The 21,599-nt window shown below is 40.0% G+C and overlaps 1 protein-coding gene across 1 annotated transcript in view; it reads left to right on the top strand.

Annotated features, from left to right (window-relative positions):
* Positions 1 to 21,599, top strand: part of LOC149206020 (Protein kinase superfamily protein) — a 374,025-nt gene that overhangs the window by 47,282 nt on the left and 305,144 nt on the right. The window contains exon 2 of the mRNA XM_089395261.1: positions 9,402 to 9,545. Coding sequence (XP_089251387.1) covers positions 9,402 to 9,545 — 144 coding nt within the window. The remainder of the gene's footprint in view (positions 1 to 9,401; positions 9,546 to 21,599) is intronic.

The raw sequence follows: 21,599 nt of genomic DNA, 5'->3' as shown, positions 1-21,599 counted from the left end.
GCGTCAGCCCTTTGAGGCTCTGCGCAGCCTCTACAGCCCTCTGCGTCACTCCTGCAGCCTCTGCGTGGATGACATAGACCCTTCTGGCCTCTGCGCAGTCCCTTCTGCCTCTGCGTGGCTCCCTTTAGCTCAACGTTTGCCTCTCTTTGCTTCTGCGCTGGTCTCTCAGCACTATCTCTGCCTCTTTGTCTCGTACTCACATGCCCTCGCTGCAACTGATCACTGATTCGATTTCTCTTAGCAAACCCCGCTCTAAAAAATCGAATGACTGATCACTCTGGTGTATTCTCCAACTGACCCTTAAGCCTCCTCTTATACTTTTCCTGTTGGTCCTTCAACGGCTAAGATTAGATTTGGATTGATCCATGTCTTTTAGAACCTTCTAACCCAGTTTTATATTAATACCCATTAATATTTTATTTTTCCTAAGTTTAGACTTAGGAACTCCATTAAAATTATTAGTTATTTTAATATCTCCTAAATCGGGTAGAATCTGCCCAAACCATTTCTGGGTCTTGGAGATCTCATGTGCTTTAGCCTCTCCACCAATTTTCATGGCTAGAGCACATTTGTTGCTATCCAATATCAACATCAATCAGTTCCTCCTCCTACTGCTTCGTTTGCTGAGAACTCCCTGGATCTTCTACCCTTGAGGAGATACTGGTACTGGTTATCGTACTCGAACCCTGTGACTGTCTTCCTGCTTGTCCCACTCGCTGTCTCTACTGGTGGACTAACGAAACTTTTGCTGACTGATCACCTACAAGCATTTCTCGAGATCTTCTGAAATCTCTGTCTTCCATGAACTTTACATCTCGCCTCACTACAATCTTCCTGCTGCTAGGAATGTAGATCCTATATGCCTTTGAGGTCTCACTATACCCTATGAGGAACCCCTTCTCTGCAGTCTAATCCAATTTACTGCGCTTTTCATCTGGTATGTGGCAGTAAGCCACACTCTCGAATATCCTCAAATGACTTATTTTAGGTTTCTTTCCTATGTAGACCCCCTCTGGCGTTTTCTTCCCCAATGCTCTATGAGGTTTTCTGTTTTGAACATACACCATTGTGTTGCATGCCTCTGCTCATAAAATTCTAGGAAAATCCTGGTCATACATCATAGCCTTGGTAGCCCCAACTATTGTTCTGTTCGTTTGCTCCGCTACTCCATTTTGTTGAGGATTATATGGAGTTGTCCATTCACTTTTGATGCCTTCCTTCGTGCAGAAGTCTGTGGAGTCTTTATATGTGTATTCTCCACCATTATCTGAACGTAGCACCTTGATATTTTTCCCTGTCGCGTTCTCTACGAGAGCCTTGAACTCTATGAGCTGATCAAAGGCCACATCTTTGGTCTTTAAGAAATAGATCCAAGTCTTCTTGGAATGATCATCAATAAAGGTGACGAAATATTCATCACCCCTAAGAGCTCTAGTAGACATAGGGCCGCAAATATCTGAGTGTATCAATACCAACACACCATTTGCTCTGTTGTCACTTCTAGGAAATGCTGCCTTTGCGTACTTCCCAAGAAGTACGCATCCTCTACACACATCATCGTGCTCTGTGCTAAGAACTGGAACTCCCGTTATAGTTTCTCTGAGCATCCTAAGTGCTTCATGGTGTAAATGTCCCATCCTCCTATGCCATAATTTGTTCAGCTCCTTCCCACTACTATTATCACTGCCTATTAGTGCCATTGGAGAATCGAGATGCAACCTGTATGACGTATTGCTCCGAACTCCAATCTGTCTCACCTTCTTCGAGCTATAGTGTTTGACATACACTTTATTTCCCACAAAGTGTACATCGTACCCCTTGTCCTGTAACTGGGACAATGAAATTAGGTTCATACCTAATTTTGGCACATGCAGTACATTAGTAGCGATGGCGTTGGTTCTTGTTTTTGTCTGAAATTCTATGGTGCTACTCCCTTTCGAAGTACATTTATTTTTGTTGCCTATAGTGATTTGGAAGTCCATATGCTCCTCCTGATAGCTAGAGAAATATTCTCTAACTCTGTTGTTGAAATTTCTAAGTATTACCCGTTAGAAATTTTTTTGTATTCTTTGGTTTATTTTGCCTACTTGTTTAATTACTAACAAGTTATTTAACCATATAAATACTGAAATAAACACAATACAGTCTCAACCATCTATGATCAACAACTGAAAGAAATAGACAAACACACAAGGGACACCGTTATTTTTGGACAATCGTCCCCGGACAATCGTGCAACAGTTCTGAGGGTTTTATTATTAAGCAGCTTTTCTTGAGTACAATTGGGTGCCAAATTGGGTCACTGTAATAACCCATTCATCCGCGGATTTTATAATAGCAGAACATGAAATTTTACATACAGAATTTAAATAATTAATCTATTGAATACCAACCTGACTGCTTTGCTGACAATCTGTCTGGTCTGTTGCAATTCTTGTCTGGCTGCGTTACTAAAATGGCCAAAACCTCTCTGCCGAACTGAGTACAACCTAGGTACTCAGTCTCATAAAGCTTTCAATTGAAGCAATCTGTTTCCCCCGTGCCCAAAAACATCAGTATAATCAAGACTCGTATCCAAAATTATTCTCAACTCTGCTGCCTCCCCCAAACTGGTTTTTCCCTTCTCCTTTTATTTCCTCATTCACCGCTTTCTCCTCATCCCCATGTCAAAAATTTGGTTACGTGTAACTTTATGAAATCCAATCTCATTTGATTTCGTTGATCTTTATTTGGATACGTAGTTTAAATAAGGTTTTTTTTTTTTTTTTAATGAATTAATTAAATTTATACTTTTTAATTAATTTATATTATTATTTTATTATTGTCTTAATTTTAAATTGTAAATTTTAATCTGTACTTTGAAAATAATATTTTCTGTTGGTTTTAAGGACTTATCATATATATGATACTCTGGTGTGGTATTAATTTATTACCTTAATTTATATCTCCTCCTGTAGTAACTAGTTTACATATAGTGTGATACATGTGGGTCCATGCATACGTAGCTATCGTATGGAGGTCTCGTATGTATGCTAATACTCGTATTTTATTTATTGGCGGGTCATTATAGTCACTCGACAGAGAAAATAATCTGGCAGTAATACCTCTCTTCGGAAGCAGATATTTTGAAAGTATGCTCCACGAAACCCTCTCCAGCACCTCTTCGAGGCTCAGAGTCAGCCTAGAACCCTTTGCCTCAGCCCTCTGAGGCTCTGCGCAGCCTCTTTGGCCCTCTGCATAACTTCTGCAGCCTCTGCGTCAATCACGCAGGCCCTCTGGGCCTTGCGTAGTCACTGCTGGCCTCTGTGTGGCTCCCTCTGGCTCCGCGTCTGCCTCTCTGCCTCTGTGCTAATATTCCGACACTATCTCTGCCTCTCTGCCTTGCACTCACTGCCCCTCGCTGTAACTCTGATCACTGGTTCGATTTCTCTTAGCAAACCCCGCTCTAAAAAATCGAATTGATTGATCACTCTGGTGTATCTCCAACTGACCCTCAAGGCTCTTCTTATACTTTTCCTGTTGAGTCTTCAACGACCGAGATTACATCTCTAATCAACGGCTAAAGATTAGATTTGGCTTGATCCATAAGCATAAGCATAACATTATGGTGGCTTTCACCCCCCCTAACACCATAAAAAAACATGCTTGAATCTGCAAAAGATGCAATTGACCCAAAATGTCACAAAGGCGTTTATTCGATTCCCTGTTCTTGTGGTAAAGTTTACATAGGGGAAACAGGAAGATCCTTTGGAGTAAGATTAAAAGAGCACATTAGTGATATTACTAGAAATAGGTCTGATAAATCAGGTCTTGCAGAGCATGCTTGTTCCTCCTCACACTATATATGCATGGAACAAGCTAAATTAATCCACAAGGAAGACCACTATTTAAAAAGAAGAATTAAAGAGACAATAGAAATTGAAAAATCCTCTAATAATATGAATAGGGATGATGGTCTTAAACTAAGTAATACATGGAAACCCTTGTTAAACAAAATAAAGTAACTTTAAGTTATACAAATTCTCCCTTAATACAGCATTTACAGCTCAAATAAATAAATAAATTACAACTAACATATATATATATATATATAATTTTAATTATAATTGCATAAATTAATAACCAAATTCTATTAATTAATTAAAAAAAAAAAAAAAAAAAAAAAAAAAAAAAAAAACTAAATTTAAAATTAATTTAATTAATTAATTAATTAATTTAAATTGATTTTATTTTAAATTTAGTTCAATCTAAGTTTATTTTAATTTAGGCCAAATTAATTTAAGTGAATTAATTTTATTCAAAAAAAAAAAATCATTATTAATTAATTTAAAATTTAAAATTAATTAATTAATGAATTAATCAACATAGTTTTAAATTGATTAATTAAACCAAATTTAAAATTAATTTAATTAATTAATTAATTAAATTAATCTTTCGTTAAATTTAGTTTATATTAATTTATTTTTATTTAGGTCAAAAAATTACTTTTAAATTTATTAATTAGATTAAAATTTATAACAAAATTAAAATCTATTTAATCCATTGAGTTTATATTAATTTTATTTTTAAATTAGGCCAAATTAATTTAAGTGAATTTATTTTATTAAAAAAAAAAAAAAAAAAAAAAAAAATAAAAATTAAATTTATTAATTAAACTAAATTTAAAAAATTAATTAATTAATTAATATACTTTTAAATGTAAAACCAATTTATTTAATTAATTAATTAAAATTAATTTATTAAATTGATTTTATTTAGTTTATATTAATCTTATTTTTAATATTAGATCAAATCAATCTACTATTAAAAAATTACTTTTAATATAGGTTAAAATTATTAATTAAATTAAAACTTAAAAATCAAAATTAAAAATTTATTTATCCATTTATTAATAAAGTGTTGAAATCTAGCCGACCTCTCCAAACCTAGGTTATCTATCCATCCTTCTATTAATATGTTCTCATTTTCTTGACTCTCTCTTTCTCAAAATGCAGATCTCATTACCCTGATGATGGACTCACCTAGCTAGTCCGAAACGTTGGTTTCAAAATTGCTCACAGGTTTTTCCATTAATTAAATATTGATCCATGTCGTTTAGAACCTTCTAACCCAGTTTTATATTAATACCCATCTAAGTTGCACGAAACGGGGAAACGGGTACGAGTTTCCGAAACGGGAAGCGATACGAAACGCAACCTCCCCAAATTTTGGAAACGGGGAAACGCGAATATATATATATATATGTATATTGAAAATATTTAAATATATATATATATATATATACATGTGCAATCATAAAGCATAAATGATACATTATAATTTATTACACTTAAACATTAAGATTTAATTTACATCACATTTACTAATGAATGATCACATAATGAAAATAAAAATATCGGAATATCCAAAATCAACCTTTATTATATATCCAAATCTCAAAATCAGCCTTTATTTATATTAATATATGAGGCTGCAAGTACAATAAAGACTATAAGGCTGCAAGAGAGAGATCCAAATCGGGATTTTCTGCATCCACATCCCATTCTTTAGAAGAACCATTGTCGTATTGGGAGTCTCCTCCTACATAGTCGAACGACCTTAGTGCTCTTGATTAAATACACGTTTCATACCCTAGTACCCTACATGATCTTGATTATTGGGAGTTTCTCATGCATAGAGGGCTTGGTTCTCTTGATTAAATACAAGTTCCATACCCTAGTACATGTTAAAATCCAATGGAAACATTGCAATCCCTCCAATCCTGAAATCCTGAAAAACAAATAAGTCTGCTGGATTTTGAGTGAGATCTAAAATTCTACTTTCTCCATATGAAATCCAATGAGAGCGAAACCACTCTCAAACATCCTGAGTCATTTCATGGTAATGTTAAAAATTTAAGTAAAAGGATGAAAATGAAAAATAAAGGAGAATATCACTTTTACTTTAAGAATTTAACATTACCATGAACTGCATATCCCTCAAACTTCCTGATGAACTGCATATCAACACTAGGGCAAAAATTCACTTTTATAACTTTAGACACGCATCTAGAAGCAACAAGAAGTTAAGTAACTAACATACCCTAAAAGTAAATTTAAAAAAAAAAAAAAAGACAAGTTAATGAGGAAACGTGGGTCGTACGGCCCTGAAACGCGTTTCCGGCCGTACTGGCCACGTTTCTGTTTCAGGAAACGTGGCAGTACGACCGGAAACGCGTTTCACGGTCGTACCAAACGCGTTTCCGTACGGAAACAGACCTTTATACCACGTTTCCTGCAACATAGATACCCATTAATATTTTTATTTTCTTAAGTTTAGACTTAGGAACCCATTAAAAATATTAATTATTTTAATATCTCCTTCACCGGGTAGAATTTCCCCAAACTATTTATGGGTCTTGGTGATCTCATGTGCTTTAGCCTTTCCACCAATTTTCATGGCTAGAGCACATCCGATGCTACCCCAAATCAACACCTGTCATATGAGCTGAAGCTCCACTATAAATATACCAGACACTAGATGATGCCGAACCTGACAAGCACACAACTCATCTTCCAACCTGGAAGATAATTCCGAGGCTTCCTGACTATTGATTCTATCCATGATTTTCTGTGTTATTTCTACTTTCCCCAAACTATTTATGGGTCTTGGTGATCTCATGTGCTTTAGCCTTTCCACCAATTTTCATGGCTAGAGCACATCCGATGCTACCCCAAATCAACACCTGTCATATGAGCTGAAGCTCCACTATAAATATACCGGACACTAGATGATGCCGAACCTGACAAGCACACAACTCATCTTCCAACCTGGAAGATAATTCCGAGGCTTCCTGACTATTGATTCTATCCATGATTTTCTGTGTTATTTCTACTTTCCTTCCTAACGCTGATTTTGATGCTGCAAAATACTGCGTCCCAGCTAGAAATCTACTCTGCAAAAAATACTGCTGCTCCCTCTGCCTCTGGCAATCCTCGATATGGAAAATCTAATTTCTCTATCTACTCTCTCAAAGAAATAAACTTTTTCTCAAACACTGACCCTCCTGGCCAAGGGGACTATGCAGTCTCTGGGGTTTCGAGCAGTTGCTTACGTAGTGCTACGAAACAGACCTTTATACCACGTTTCCTGCAACATAGATACCCATTAATATTTTTATTTTCTTAAGTTTAGACTTAGGAACCCATTAAAAATATTAATTATTTTAATATCTCCTTCACCGGGTAGAATTTCCCCAAACTATTTATGGGTCTTGGTGATCTCATGTGCTTTAGCCTTTCCACCAATTTTCATGGCTAGAGCACATCCGATGCTACCCCAAATCAACACCTATCATATGAGCTGAAGCTCCACTATAAATATACCAGACACTAGATGATGCCGAACCTGACAAGCACACAACTCATCTTCCAACCTGGAAGATAATTCCGAGGCTTCCTGACTATTGATTCTATCCATGATTTTCTGTGTTATTTCTACTTTCCCCAAACTATTTATGGGTCTTGGTGATCTCATGTGCTTTAGCCTTTCCACCAATTTTCATGGCTAGAGCACATCCGATGCTACCCCAAATCAACACCTGTCATATGAGCTGAAGCTCCACTATAAATATACCGGACACTAGATGATGCCGAACCTGACAAGCACACAACTCATCTTCCAACCTGGAAGATAATTCCGAGGCTTCCTGACTATTGATTCTATCCATGATTTTCTGTGTTATTTCTCCTTTCCTTCCTAACGCTGATTTTGTTGCTGCAAAATACTGCGTCCCAGCTAGAAATCTACTCTGCAAAAAATACTGCTGCTCCCTCTGCCTCTGGCAATCCTCGATCTGGAAAATCTAATTTCTCTATCGACTCTCTCAAAGAAATAGACTTTTCCTCAAACACTGACCCTCCTGGCCAAGGGGACTATGCAGTCTCTGGGGTTTCGAGCAGTTGCTTACGTAGTGCTACGAAGCTCCTTCTCCTATTTGCAATTGAGCTCTCTGACTTCTATCCGCGCTCTGATACCATGTGAAAATCTGAAACCCAGAATCCTACTGCAGCAACTGATAATATTTCTTCTATTTGTTAAATTAATTAAACAAACTATTTGTAGTTTCCTACGGCAAATATTGAAACATATACACTGCAACCTTCACAACACAAATATTGCAGAAGAAAAAATAAATGCTGGAAAATTAGAGAAATTTTAGCACACACATAAAGATATTGACACAGTTAGTTTTGGACAATTGTCCCCGGTAAAGCCCAATGCGGGAAAATTGGTGCAGTAGATGAGGGTTTCTTTATTAATTTTTCAGTAGTAATTCCAGTACAAGAATTCAGACAGAAAAATAGAGGAAAAATACTGGGAGAAATTTAGTAAGAAATATCTCTCTCCACAATGACTCCCTGACCCTGAGATGGACCCTCTGCCCATACGCTTGTGTCTCTGCGTCACCCTCTGCGCAGTGTTCTAGTGGACTGCGTCTCTCCTCACGTTGTCTCTTCCTGAATTCCTTCTGCACTTCCTAGACCACTGTTGGTACCCTCTCTCTCTCTCATGTGACTCACCTTTTGGCTCTATCTCCTTTGCTGAACTTCAGCCACTGAGAAAATTGATCTGCCTGGGAAACTGAGCAATTGCACTGGTGTGTTCTCCATCTACCCATCAACTTCTTCTTATAATTTTTTGTTGGAGCACCAACAACCAAGATTAAAACATAAGCAATGGCCCAAATTATTTCCCTGTCAATCCGTGTGAGTTTCTAGAACATTTACACCATGACTTAATTAATTCTGATTAATTAATCATATTTCCTAAGCTTAGACTTCGGAAATATTACAAACTGGTTAATAAATCTAATTAAGTCATCTCTAGGTGGAATTTCCATAAATGATTTCTGGGTATTGGAGAATACATATATTCTAGCCTCTCCACCAAATTTCGTGGCTAGAACACAATGCTACAAAACCTAGCAGGAACGAATGTTTTGATTGATGATCTATGGAATTGAAAATTTTTAATACGAACTTAATGTTCCCTCTAATTTGATTTTCTGCAATTAAATGAAGTTTTTAGAGTACTGCAATCATTTGCAACAAACGGAAATTCTAAAATGCTGCACCTATAACTATACCCAAACGCATCCTTGCACCTAAATATCCACCTGTGAGCCATGGTAACCCTAAAAAATAGCATTATAATTGAAATTGAAATTAATATAATTGAACTGGAGTTTTTCTTTGAATTTGAGTCTTGACATCTTGAAACTATCAATTTATGTGGATTTAATTTAACTTACTTTATTTGATTATAAACAAATTGGATAATAAATATGTTCATTTTTATTGTTCCATTGTCATCATTTACATGTTCTTGGCAATATTTTTCACAAATGTGATTATGATCAGAAAATAAGAAGGCGGGGAACAGCTTCCTGGCTGAGGGAGTGCATATTACAACTTGGGCCAACATTCATCAAATTGGGGCAATTATCGTCAACAAGAACTGATCTATTTCCTAAAGAGTTTGTGGAGGAGCTTGCCAAGTTACAGGTATGCCTACTCTATTTTTTAAAGAAAAGTTTGCACCTATTAAAAGCCTATTTTATTCTTTCTTTTGATTTCTCTAATTTACCCTATAGAAAAAGCAAATGACTTAGTTCATGTGTATTAGAATAGAAATGTTGGTTGCTTGAATACACTTAATAGCTGTACCTCGGTCGCAATTAGAGCCATTGTAGTCAATACTTCATGGCAATTGGATGGCATAGATATATTCCTTAGAGGCTACCAGTAAGTGCTAAATAGGCACCGGTGAGATGACTTCTATAAAATAGTAATGTATAAGTAAGAATCAGCCTATGTTATCAAGGATTGCCATCATTCAAGATGAAAAAATTTCATTTCTGCTAGTGCCATACATTATGATTTTGTAAGTTGCCTTTGAGATCTTACAAAGTGTTTGCTGCAGCCTGCATGGCAATTTTATGGGGGATGTTTCTCCTTTGAAGCTCATGCATTTGTTTACAGGCCATAAATTTTCTTCAATCGAGAAAGAAAGAACTTGTATTATGTTATTGGTGAAGAAGTTACGAAAATATTTTAATGGGATCAATGAGCACATAATATGGGGTAGTACATGGAGGAGTGCGTCATGCATTTCTCATCAACTGGAGTCAGCCCCTATTTGGTGCCTCTGAGCCTTCAAAGATCTTGCTATAGAATTCTAACTACAAAATAGTCGATTTCGTTAAATTATTACAATATGAATCTCAAAATCGCTTTAAAATATTATAGTGCTTTCTGGGTTGTCTTCAGCATTTGATGCTGCTTACAATTCCACATCTGCATTATAGATTGTGTGAAATTTGAAACTAGTCCTCTCTGGTTCCTTGAACTCCTTTGTTTATTGCATCAAAGACCACCATTATTCAAAGTGTTTGATATTCATTATGAACCTAGGGTTGAAGATTTATTTCGATTAGAAGCATAGAAAGGAAACACTTGAGGTTTACAAAAATGAATCCTTATTCATTTCTCATTGAAATTTACTAACATCACAGGTAAATTGTTTTATGCCTGGGGTATGCTATATTGAGTAGAAGGTCGTGTGTTTCTCTAGTTTGTCAATTTCAATCATTGTTGATAAAACTGGCATTGGCAAAAAACTGCTGAGGGTCTGAATATCAGGACATTGGAAATATTAGGGGAAAGCTTGACAAAAGTCAGCAAACCATGGCAAATTAAAAAATGCAAAATATATATTTTTTTCAAATTTTTAAAAACACAAACCAATAGTAGCATCAAATATGCACATTGGCACATAAATATAGAAAAGACACACACACACACACATATATGATGTAGTGGATGCCAAAAGACACTTCAAAGTTGATACTAAAACTTAATAGCTATCTAATCAAGGACTCAAAACTAGACAACCAATACAAAATGACATCAGCTATATATATACACACGTGTGTGTGTGTATATATCGTCATCATCATGAGTCATCTAAAATAACAACTCTAGTAGCTAGCTACTAATTCCTTTGTGATATTCCTACTTTAGTATTTTACTAAGTAAATATCAATTTTGCTCAATTTTGGTTTATTACATGGTTACACTTGGGAGAAGTGGGCTTAGGGGACCCACATTCGATTTTTGGCATAGGAGGCACTCCAACATTAGAGTTCAAAGAAATATTGCGGCCTTGGTGGAGCATGGAGGCCACCACAAGGGAATTTCGGCCCACATGGAGAGTACACTCTCATTGGAGCGGAATTGGTGAGAGGAATTTGATGTGGGCCCACATGGGCAATCTTGGAGGCAATTTGACAGAAGGAAGGAGGGACTCTCATTTTGGTCATTCATCTATCATTTTAGAATTTGTCTCTTGACATAGCACGCTTGAGCAGTGAGCCAAGTCTGCATGTGTTGTTCAGCACACCGGGTGTTTCTGAGCGGAGATCCCAGCCCTTGCTTCGGTGGACTTCGAGTGCTAACCCAAGGAGGGAGTTCTACTTAGTCCCAAATCATACTAGCAACAGTGAGGCCATACCACAACAGAGAGGAAGCTATAGCAGCGCAGGGACTGCGCAGTCTTGGGTAGAGACACTTCGGGAGGTTGAGGAGTGAGTGGAGTTTGAGGTGGAAACTTGGAGGGAAGGCATGGGAGCCTTCTAACAGGGATTGCCAACATTTTTGGAGCATTTAGCAGCAGATTCTACAGTTGGATTGATTTACCCAGTAGTAGAGCCACTCATGTCAAAGAGGGTCAAATTTCCAGGGTCAAGCTTTGGTCAAACCTTTCGTGAGTTATTTTGGGCTTATTGAGGAGTGGCTAGGTTTAATTTCCCGGAATTTTCTGAGCAGTGGAGAGGGCCCTAGCAGCAGATCCTTTCTAGCAACAACACATTTATGGGCATCCACAGCGCAGTACTTGGGCAGCATAGCAGCAATTTTGGAGGAGGGTGTCTCACTTGTCTTTTTTGGGCTTTCCTAGCTTGCCTAGAGCAAGCCCAAGTGCACTCATTCCAACACCTATTTGTACACCTCTTTCCATTAATAAAAAGAGTACACAACATAGTTTTTGGGTGTCAATTTGTGGTATGATTGCTTGTTATTGTTTCATGGTGTTTTTGTCTATTTTGCTTTACACATTTACTATTAATTTTACTTAGGGATATTACAGTGGTATTAGAGCTCATAGACTTGGCACAACCTGTGGGAGCAACGCAGTCTATGACACTGGAGGATAAGCAAAACGTGACATACCGAAGGCAAAGGTATAGAAGCAAAGAAAGACAGTTAGAGATCACCCTTGATCCTGTGACTACAGAGCCTAAGGTAGAAGAAGCCAACATGGGGGACAATGAAGGAGACAAAAGGGATGAGGAAAAGGAGTTTGCCCAACTCCTACTGAAGGCCATGCAGGACTTGTCCTGAAACATTGAAGGAATGGGCTAGCGAAATGGCAATGGCAACAAGGGTAAGGGAGTCCAAGGGGATTTCCACTATGGAGAAGGGTCTGGCACCTCGCAGCACCACACATCTCTCAATGCCAACATGCCATTGATTCCGAACACACCCCCTAGGTCCACCATTCCTACATTCCTACAATCTGGAGCTGGTGGGCAATCAGAGCAGGAGGAGGCACCTTATGGGGACTATTTCCTGGAGTATCAGTCCTATGGACCTGATTTTGGGAGGGCCATTACTTTCAAGGATTTCTGCCAGTTGAAGGGAAACAATAGGCCCAAGGGATAGAGTGGAGGAGGCTACATGCAGGGGACAAACTTGCAACGCACTGTGGGGAGGTTATTTCTGCCAACTTTTGATGGGTCCTCCAAGAGCTCTGCTAAGGCATGGGTCGAAAAGTTGGATGTTTATTTCCAACTGAATCAAATGATAGGAGAGGCAATCAAGATTGCCATGTTGCATTTGGAGGGGGAAGCCTATGACTGGTGGTTCCATGGGTTGACCACATTTGGACATGCAAAAGTAACTGCTTATGATGATTTCACTAGGAGGGTGTTGGAGCAGTTTGAGAGGAAAGATCCGGAGGAGTATTTTGGGGAGTTGACAAGGCTCAAGCAGACCGGGAGTGCAAAAGCCTACATTTCAGAGTTTCTGTGATTGTTTGTGATGGTGCCTGACTTGTCAGAGTCTAGGAGGATCTACATGTTTGTGGATGGGCTAGCAGAGCCATTGCGCGGGTTAGTGAGGTCCAATAGGCCCACTACATTACAGGGTGCGGTAGGGAGAGCCCGATATTTGCAGGATGCCCTACATGGGGCTCGAGCACCACTATCCCCTAGAGAGGGTTTCCAGCAAAGGGGGAAGGACACTAGGGCTCCACCACCGAGGGCCAATCAGGGGTGTGGGTAGTTGGATGAGGAGACTTGGAGAGACCTTAGGAGGAGGAAATTGTGCTTCACTTGTCAGGAGCAGTGGGAACCAGGCCACAGATGTGCAACGGGCAAGGCCCACTACATCGAGGTCTTCTCTAACAGCGATGCAGAGGATGAGACCTATTTTGAGATGGGTGGAGATGATAGCGCAACACCTTAGGAGGGAGGACCACCACCACCACCACCAGTAGGTGGATTTTCCTTTGCACCTTCTAGAGGGGTCTTTGCATCACTGCATGGGGTACCCAAATTTTTGACTTTGAGGATCAAAGTCACTGTTCAGGGGTAGCATGTATCAGTTCTGGTGGACAGTGGGGCTACCCACAATTTCATTGATACTAAGTTGGTTAAGAGGAGAGGCATCACAACTGAGGAGTTTGAGGGATTCTCAGGTCTTGTTCCTGGGGACAGAACCATGCAGTGCACACACTATGTGCCAACTTTGACAGTGACCATGGGGAACTACAAATCATTTCTTTGTAGTAGATGTATTGGACACCAACTTGGTTTTGGGTGTCTAGTGGCTCTATGCACTTGGCAGAGTCACAACAAACTGGAGGAAGTTGGAGATGGAGTTTGTAGGGCCAGATGTTGGAATTTCTAAGTCTAACCCGTTAGAAATTCTTCCTGCACTGTTTGGTTTATTTCACCTACTTGTTTACTTTCTTAACAAGTTATTTAACCATATAAATACTAAAAATAAACACAAATGCAGTCTCAACCATCTACAGGTCATCAACTGAAAGAATAGACAAACACACAAGGGACACCGTTTATTTTGGACAATTGTCCCCGGAAAAACCTAATGCGGGAAAACCAGTGCAATAGTTATGAGGGTTTTATTATTAAGCAGCTTTCTTGATTACAACTGGGTGCCAAACTGGCTCACCGACAGAGAAATCAATTTGATAGTAATACCTCTCTTCGGAAGCAGATATTCGGCAAGTCTGCTCCACGAAAAACTCTCCAACGCCTCTCTGAGGCTCTGCGTCAGCCCTCCTGGCCTCTGTGTCAGCCTTCTGATGCTCTGCGCAGGCTCTCTGACCCTCTGCGCCACTCACACAAGCCTTCTGATGCTCTGCGCAATCCCTCTGGCCCTTTGCGTGGCTCTTGCTGGCTCTGCGTAGCCACCTCTGACTCTGCGCTGGTCCTTCAGCACTATCTCTGCCTCTCTGCTATGCACTCACTGCCCCTCGCTGCAACTCAGATCACTTGTTCGATTTCTCTCAGCAAACCCCGCTCCAGAAAATCGAACTGATTGATCAATCTTGGTGTATCTCCAACTGACCCTCAAGCCTCCTCTTATACTTTTTCTATTGAGTCTTCAATGGCTGAGATTAAATCTCTAATCAATGGCTAAGATTAGATTTGGCTTGATCCATGTCATTTAGAACCTTCTCACCCAATTAAATATTAATACCCATTAATATTTTAAGTTTAGACTTAGGAACCCATTAAAAATATTAATTATTTTAATATCTCTCTAACCGGGTGGAATTTCCCCAAACCATTTCTAGGTCTTGGAGATCTCATGTGCCCTAGCCTTCCACCAATTTTCATGGCTACAACACATTCGATGCTACCCCAAATCAACACTCCCTCTTAGTGAGGAATGTGCTCTAGTAATGCTCCATTACTGAACATCACCCTGATCATCTGGCACCAGTACTTGTGTTGATGTTTGGCCTGCTGCCCAACATCCTTTGAACTGCTACCCCCTGTGCTACTGCCCATGGCTCTGCCACTGCCACTGCTACATCTGTACTGCAACTCCCTCTGCATCCGTGCTGTTGTTGGTCCTTCCTCCCAACACTGCATCTGCACTGCAACCCTCTCTCATCATGCTACATCGTGCTGCCCATAGCACTACTACTGCTATTGGTGCACTGCAACTTAGTTACTTAGACGTTGGTAACTGATCTACCCAACTAGTGACATCCTTGTCAGGCTAGAAGCCCTCATGATGTTGAAGCTTTCTCTACTGCTATCTTGTGCTCCCTCTGTTGCCTCTGCGCTACTGCAACAACTTTGTGTCTCTCGCACTGCTGCAAACACCTCTGTGCCTTCCTGCATTGCTGCAACCTCCTCTGTGCCTCTCGCATTGCTACAGCCTACAACCCTCTTTGCACTGCTACAGATCCCTACACTCTAGCATTTTTTTTCCGGCCCCATCTGCATCTTGCTTCTATCGACATCCATCATCCTGCTACTGTCTTTCTTGGGGCTCCCATAGCCAGATATGATCTGAGAGTTTGGGTACCTTAAGGATCCTGCCCCTCATCTCCGGTAGTCCTCCTGACTACAGCTCGATGTCACCCCACCTCTTCTCTAGAGGTGCATGAGCACTCATGGCACAGTCGTCATTAGTCTCTACTTCCTTCTTCACCTTAGCCGGCGCTGGCTTGGAGTCAGAAGATTCTCCCTTATTCTTCTTGTCTTGGTCATCCGTCTAATCTCTTCTTGGCGAAGAGCTGCCCACATCTCTTCCCAACCTGGAAGCTTCGCTCTGCCCAAAATGCTTTGGACAAATGTCTCTCACTCCTTGGAGACTGCGTTCAGGGCGGTCCTCACCATGAACTCTTGATCCGACGTGGTCCCTATGGAAGTAAATTGGTCCCGAATCTCCTGCAACCCGTCAAGGAATAGATCTATCTGCTCCCCCTTCTACATCTGATACGACCGTAGCTGATTCTCCAGTAGCATCCTCCTCTGCACGGAAGTGCCTTGATATAATGTCATCAAGGTATCCCACATCTCCTTTGCCGTATTCTTCTTGGCAATATGCAAGAACTACATGATCCTTGACCCCATGAAGGATTATGCACTTTTCCTTGGCCATTGCATCCTCATACCTTTCGTTATCAGTTGGGTCGACTGGGATAGCCACGGTTCTTAAGGCGAAGGCCTTGATGTGATGTCTATCTAAAACAGACAGGATCCTAGCCTTCCAGATGACAAAGTTAGATGCCCCGTCCAACCTGTCTTGATCCCTTAGTTTGTTCATTGCCATCTCCGCTCTTCTCTTCGACTCCCTCTGAGTCTCTACTTCCCTCTTGGAAGTTCTCTTGTAGATTCCCTGTGAGTCTCGATTTCCCTCCTGGAAATCCTCTGCTAGACTCCCTCTGAGTCTTGATTTCCCTCCTGGAAATCCTCAGCTAGACTCCCTCTAAGTCTCGATTTCCCTCCTGGAAATCCTTCTGCCAACAGTCGAATCGCTCCTCTTCGATCCCCTTTGCTCCTGCAACATTGATCTGGATTTCTTGGCTAGAAATCCGCCTAGGTAGCGACTCCCTCTACCTTGGTTCTGTCCCGTTAGGTACTGTTCTGCTTCGACAGCAACAACACCCCACCAGCTTCACAATCCACAATCTGCCCACAGCTCCTAGGCCCTAGCAGCTGAAGAAACTGAGCCACTTAGCTCTGCGCAATCCCGGCAAGGCTGAATCGCTCCTCTGGCCAACTGCGTCACTCCTACCTGGCTGAGCAGGATGACGTGGCTCTTTGTGAGCCTCTTCTGCCTCTCATTGCTTCTGCGTTGGCCCTCTCTCTAGCTCGAACTGATGACGTAGGCCCTCTGTGTCACTCCTTTGCTACTTTTTTCTTAGGAACAACTTCTTTCTCTTGGGACAACGGTTTTTGTTGCAAATTTTCTGATTTCAAATGATGCCTTCATCTCTCCTATGATCTACAATGCTCCAATACCATGTTGGAATTTCTAAGTCTAACTCGTTAGAAATTCTTCCTGCACTGTGTGGTTTATTTCACCTACTTATTTAATTTCTTAACAAGTTATTTAACCATATAAATACTGAAAATAAACACAAATTCAATCTCAACCATTTGTTGAAGTTTCTAAGTTTACTTAGTTTGAAACCCTCCATGCACTTTATATGATTTATTCCTACCTACTTGTTATTTTCCTTAACAAGTTATTTACAATGTAAATACTGAAAATAAACACTAGTGCTTGCTCAACATAATACAAATCAATAACTAAAAGAAATAGAAACAAACACACCATATGACACCATTGTTTTTGGACTAATGTCCCCAGAAAAACCCAATGTGGGAAAACCGGTGCAGCTATCTAAGGGTTTTCTTATTAAGCAATATTAGAGTACAATCTGGGTGCCGAAATTGGCCTACCCAACAGAGAATTTCCTTGGCAGTAATACCTCTCAGTTTCTGACAAATATCCTAGCTGAAACCCCAGATAATCCTTCCGGCAGCTACTCAGCACCAATCTGCCCCAAAAACCCCAACGTCAGCCTCTCTCTGGACTGCGTTAGCCCCTCTCTACCTCACGCTGGCCCTGAGTCACCTCGGATGGGTCTGCGTCAGCCTTGGGAGGCTCTATGTCATCCCTCTGGCCCTTTGCGTCAGCAACGCTGGCCTCTTTGAGGCTCTGCGTAGCTCCCGGCTGCCTCTGCGTGGCCCTGCGTGAGCCGTGGCTGGCTCTGCGTCACTCTTCTTGGCTACTGCACTGCTCCCCCGACACTATCTCTGCCTCCCTGTCTATCTGTACTCAAATGCCCCTTAGCTGTATCTCTCGATCACTAATTCTATCTCTTTTAGCAAACCCTGCTCTAGAGAATAGAATGACTGATCACTCTGGTGTATTTTCCAAGTGACCCTCAAGCCTCCTCTTATACTTTTCTTGTTGACATATCAACGGTTGAGATTAAGTCCCTAATCAATGGCTAAGATTAGATATGGTTTGATCCATGTCTTTTGGAACATTCTAACATAGATTCATATTAATACACATTAATATTTCATTTTCCCTAAGTTTAGACTTAGGGACTCAATTAAAAATATTAATTATTTTAATATCTCCTGATCTGTTTAGAATCTGCCCAAACCCTTTCTGGATATTGGAGATCTCATGTGCCCCAACCTCTCCACCAAAATTTCGTGGCTAGAGCACATCCGATGCTACCCCAAATCAACACCATCTACAGATCATCAACTAAAAGAATAGATAAACACACAAGGGACACTGTTATTTTTGGACAATTGTCCCTGGAAAAACCCAATGCGGGAAAACCGGTGCAACAGTTCTGAATGGTCTCGGATGGTAAAACACACCCTCATCTACAATGAGTTCTGGAAAGGAGTGTGTGTCGGAGAAGAAGACAAAGACCCTGTGCAGCCTACATCAGATAAAGAACTTGTCATTTGGGAAAACAAGAACAGCAAAGCCTATGCATTGATCGCAACATCTGTAAATGAAGAAGTAAGTCGTCATATTTCATCCTATTCCACTGCCTTTGAAGCTTTACAAAAGCTGAAAGAACTCTATGATTCACATTCTGCACTTGAAGTTGTTCAGCTCATGATTAAACTCTTCACTCTTGAACTGAAAAATAATGATCCCCTTGCTCTTGCATCTGAAATAAAGTCTATAATGCATGATATTAAATCCACTAAGGTTGAGCTGGATATCTCTCTTATTGCCTTTCTCAAAGCACTCTATCCTACCTACTCCAATTATCTTGAGTCTTTACAAGCAAATGGAAATCTTAAAGACATAACCTTTGAGTCTCTTGTGAAAAAGTTTGCTGAAAGAGAGAAAGCCTTTGGAAAGAAAACAGTCCCTGAATCGTCTGAAGAGACTGTTTGCATTGCTCATAAAGAAAAGCATCCTGCTCAAGATTCTACAAGAGGAAGAGGTGGACGAAGAGGAAGAGGAAGATACTTCAGAGGCAGGGGGGGGCAGACATTATCAAGCAGAAAAGGCAGATCTGCATTGCATTCGCTGCAAACGAAATGGATCACATGATGCTTCTACATGCAAGCTACCATGGGACAAAATTGAGCAGAGAAGAAATCAACAGAAAGGTAAAACTGATGACACAGACAAAGGTAAAACACCTGAATCCGCTCACTATATTGAGGCACAATGTAACATTGGAGTAAATGAAGATTTGTTTAATGCTTCACTTGCTTCTTCGAAAAATGATTGGTTGCTTGATTCAGGGGCAACCTGTCATATGACTCATAGGAAAGATTTTTTTGAAGATTTCACTGACAATGTTGATGGAGCAGTATACTTTGCAGATCAGTCAAAAATCAAGCCATCAGGGCTTGGCACAATCAGGCTTAAACTGCCTGGTCTTCCAGACTTTCTTCTGGATCATGTTCTATATCTCCCACAGCTCAAGAGAAACTTGCTGTCCTTGGTCCACATCCGCCAGCAAGGTCACTCCATTCATATGTTTGATGGAAAGCTTGAGGTAAGAAAGGCATCTGACCACTCACTTGTCATGAGGGGAATAGAAGAAGAAAGACTTCTTAAACTACAAGGAACCTCTGCTCATGCACAACATTTCTCATATATTTCTCATCATGAAGAAGGTACACTTCCGTCAAGTTTATTATGGCATGCTAGATTTGGACATTTAAACTATGACAGTCTCCGCTTATTGAAGAAAAATGGTGTTGCTGGTTTGCCTACAATTCCTAGAAAACATAAGCAATGTGATGCTTGCATTCTAGGAAAGCATAGCAAACAGTCTTTTCATGATTCACATTCAGAGCACATAGGAAGCTTGAACTCATTCATTCAGATTTATGTGGTCCAATGCCTGTTCCTTCTGCAAATGGAAATAAATATATCATGACATTTATTGATGATTACACCAGAATGTGTTGGGTTTATTTATAGAAGAACAAATCTGATGCTTTTCAAACATTCAAGAATTTTCATAAGTGGATTGAAAATGATGCACAATCTCATATTGGGTCTATTCGCACTGATAATGGAAAAGAATATACATCAAATGAATTTGAAAACTATCTTCGCCAACATGGGATCAAACATCAAACAACTGTACCTTATAATCCCCAACAGAATGGTGTAGCAGAAAGAATGAATACAACAATCTTGAATATGGTACGATCCATGCTTTTCTTCAAAAATGTAAAGACAATGTTTTGGGCTGATGCTGTTCTATGTGCTGCATATATAAAGAATAGATGTCCATCTAGTGCTATAAGAAACAAGACTCCTTATGAATTGTGGTATGGACATGTTCCTTCGGTAAAACATCTTAGGATTTTTGGTTCCACCTGTTATGCTTTAATACCAAAGGTACATAGAAACAAACTTGGTGCTAGAAGTCGTAAGTGTATCTTCCTCGGGTATTCAAACACCTCTAAAGCATACCGTCTCTATGATGAAGTAAATAAAAAGTTTGTTATATCTAGAGATGTCATTTTTCTTGAATCATCCAAATCTGACAGTGTTGTTGAGCGGCAACTTGATCGCTTGGATAGATTCACAAAACCGAAATCATTTCAAGAGTTTGATAATCAGATTCCACATCTTGAAGGGGGGATTCCTATACTAGATCAACATGTGGAATCTTCTTCTTCTGAAGAACAATCTCCCCTGCATGACACTCCAACAACGGATGATGCTTTAAGTGATGTAATTGATAGAATTGGGAGACTTAATCTTGATTCAGTCCCAACTCAATCAACAGAGCAGTCTGGACCATCTCAAAAAGGTCCCCCAAAGTGGCTGACAAAGACACTTGAAAGTGTTCATCCTGATGAAATTGGAAAAACAGGAACCAAAAATACAAACCGACAAGATGGAGGTGATGTAGATAACTCTAATTCACTTGTTGATATGGATGTTACTTATGATTGTGAATTGAACTTGTCTACAGATTTTGAACCAACTTCCTTCAAAGAAGCTGCTTCTCATGATGAATGGAAAGAAGCGATGCAGAAGGAGTATGATGCCCTCATAAAGAATGGCACTTGGAAGCTGGTTGATCCTCCATTTGGAACCAAACCAATTGGCTGCAAGTGGGTCTACAAGAACAAGTACAAAGCTGATGGCTCACTTGACAAGCACAAAGCTAGGCTTGTGGCAAAAGGTTTTGCACAGAAGGAAGGGGTCGATTATGAGGAAACTTTTTCCCCCACAGCAAAATGGGCCACCATCCGGACACTCTTTGCACTAGCTGCTCATAACGGTTGGAAAGTCCATCAAATGGATGTAAAAACTGCATTCTTGAATGGAGATCTAAAAGAGAATTTTTTTATGTCCCAGCCTGAAGGATTTGCTGTGAAAGGACATGAACACAAAGTATGCAAACTTGTGAAGTCCTTGTATGGCCTCAAACAAGCACCACGAGCCTGGTATGAAAAACTAACTGAGCATCTTCTGAAACTCAACTTC

Source organism: Pinus tabuliformis, chromosome 1_2, assembly GCF_031772625.1.
Source record: "Pinus tabuliformis cultivar Carrire ecotype Pingquan chromosome 1_2, CPIR1, whole genome shotgun sequence".
Lineage (NCBI taxonomy): Eukaryota > Viridiplantae > Streptophyta > Pinopsida > Pinales > Pinaceae > Pinus > Pinus tabuliformis.
This window is presented reverse-complemented; position numbering and strand designations above follow the sequence as displayed.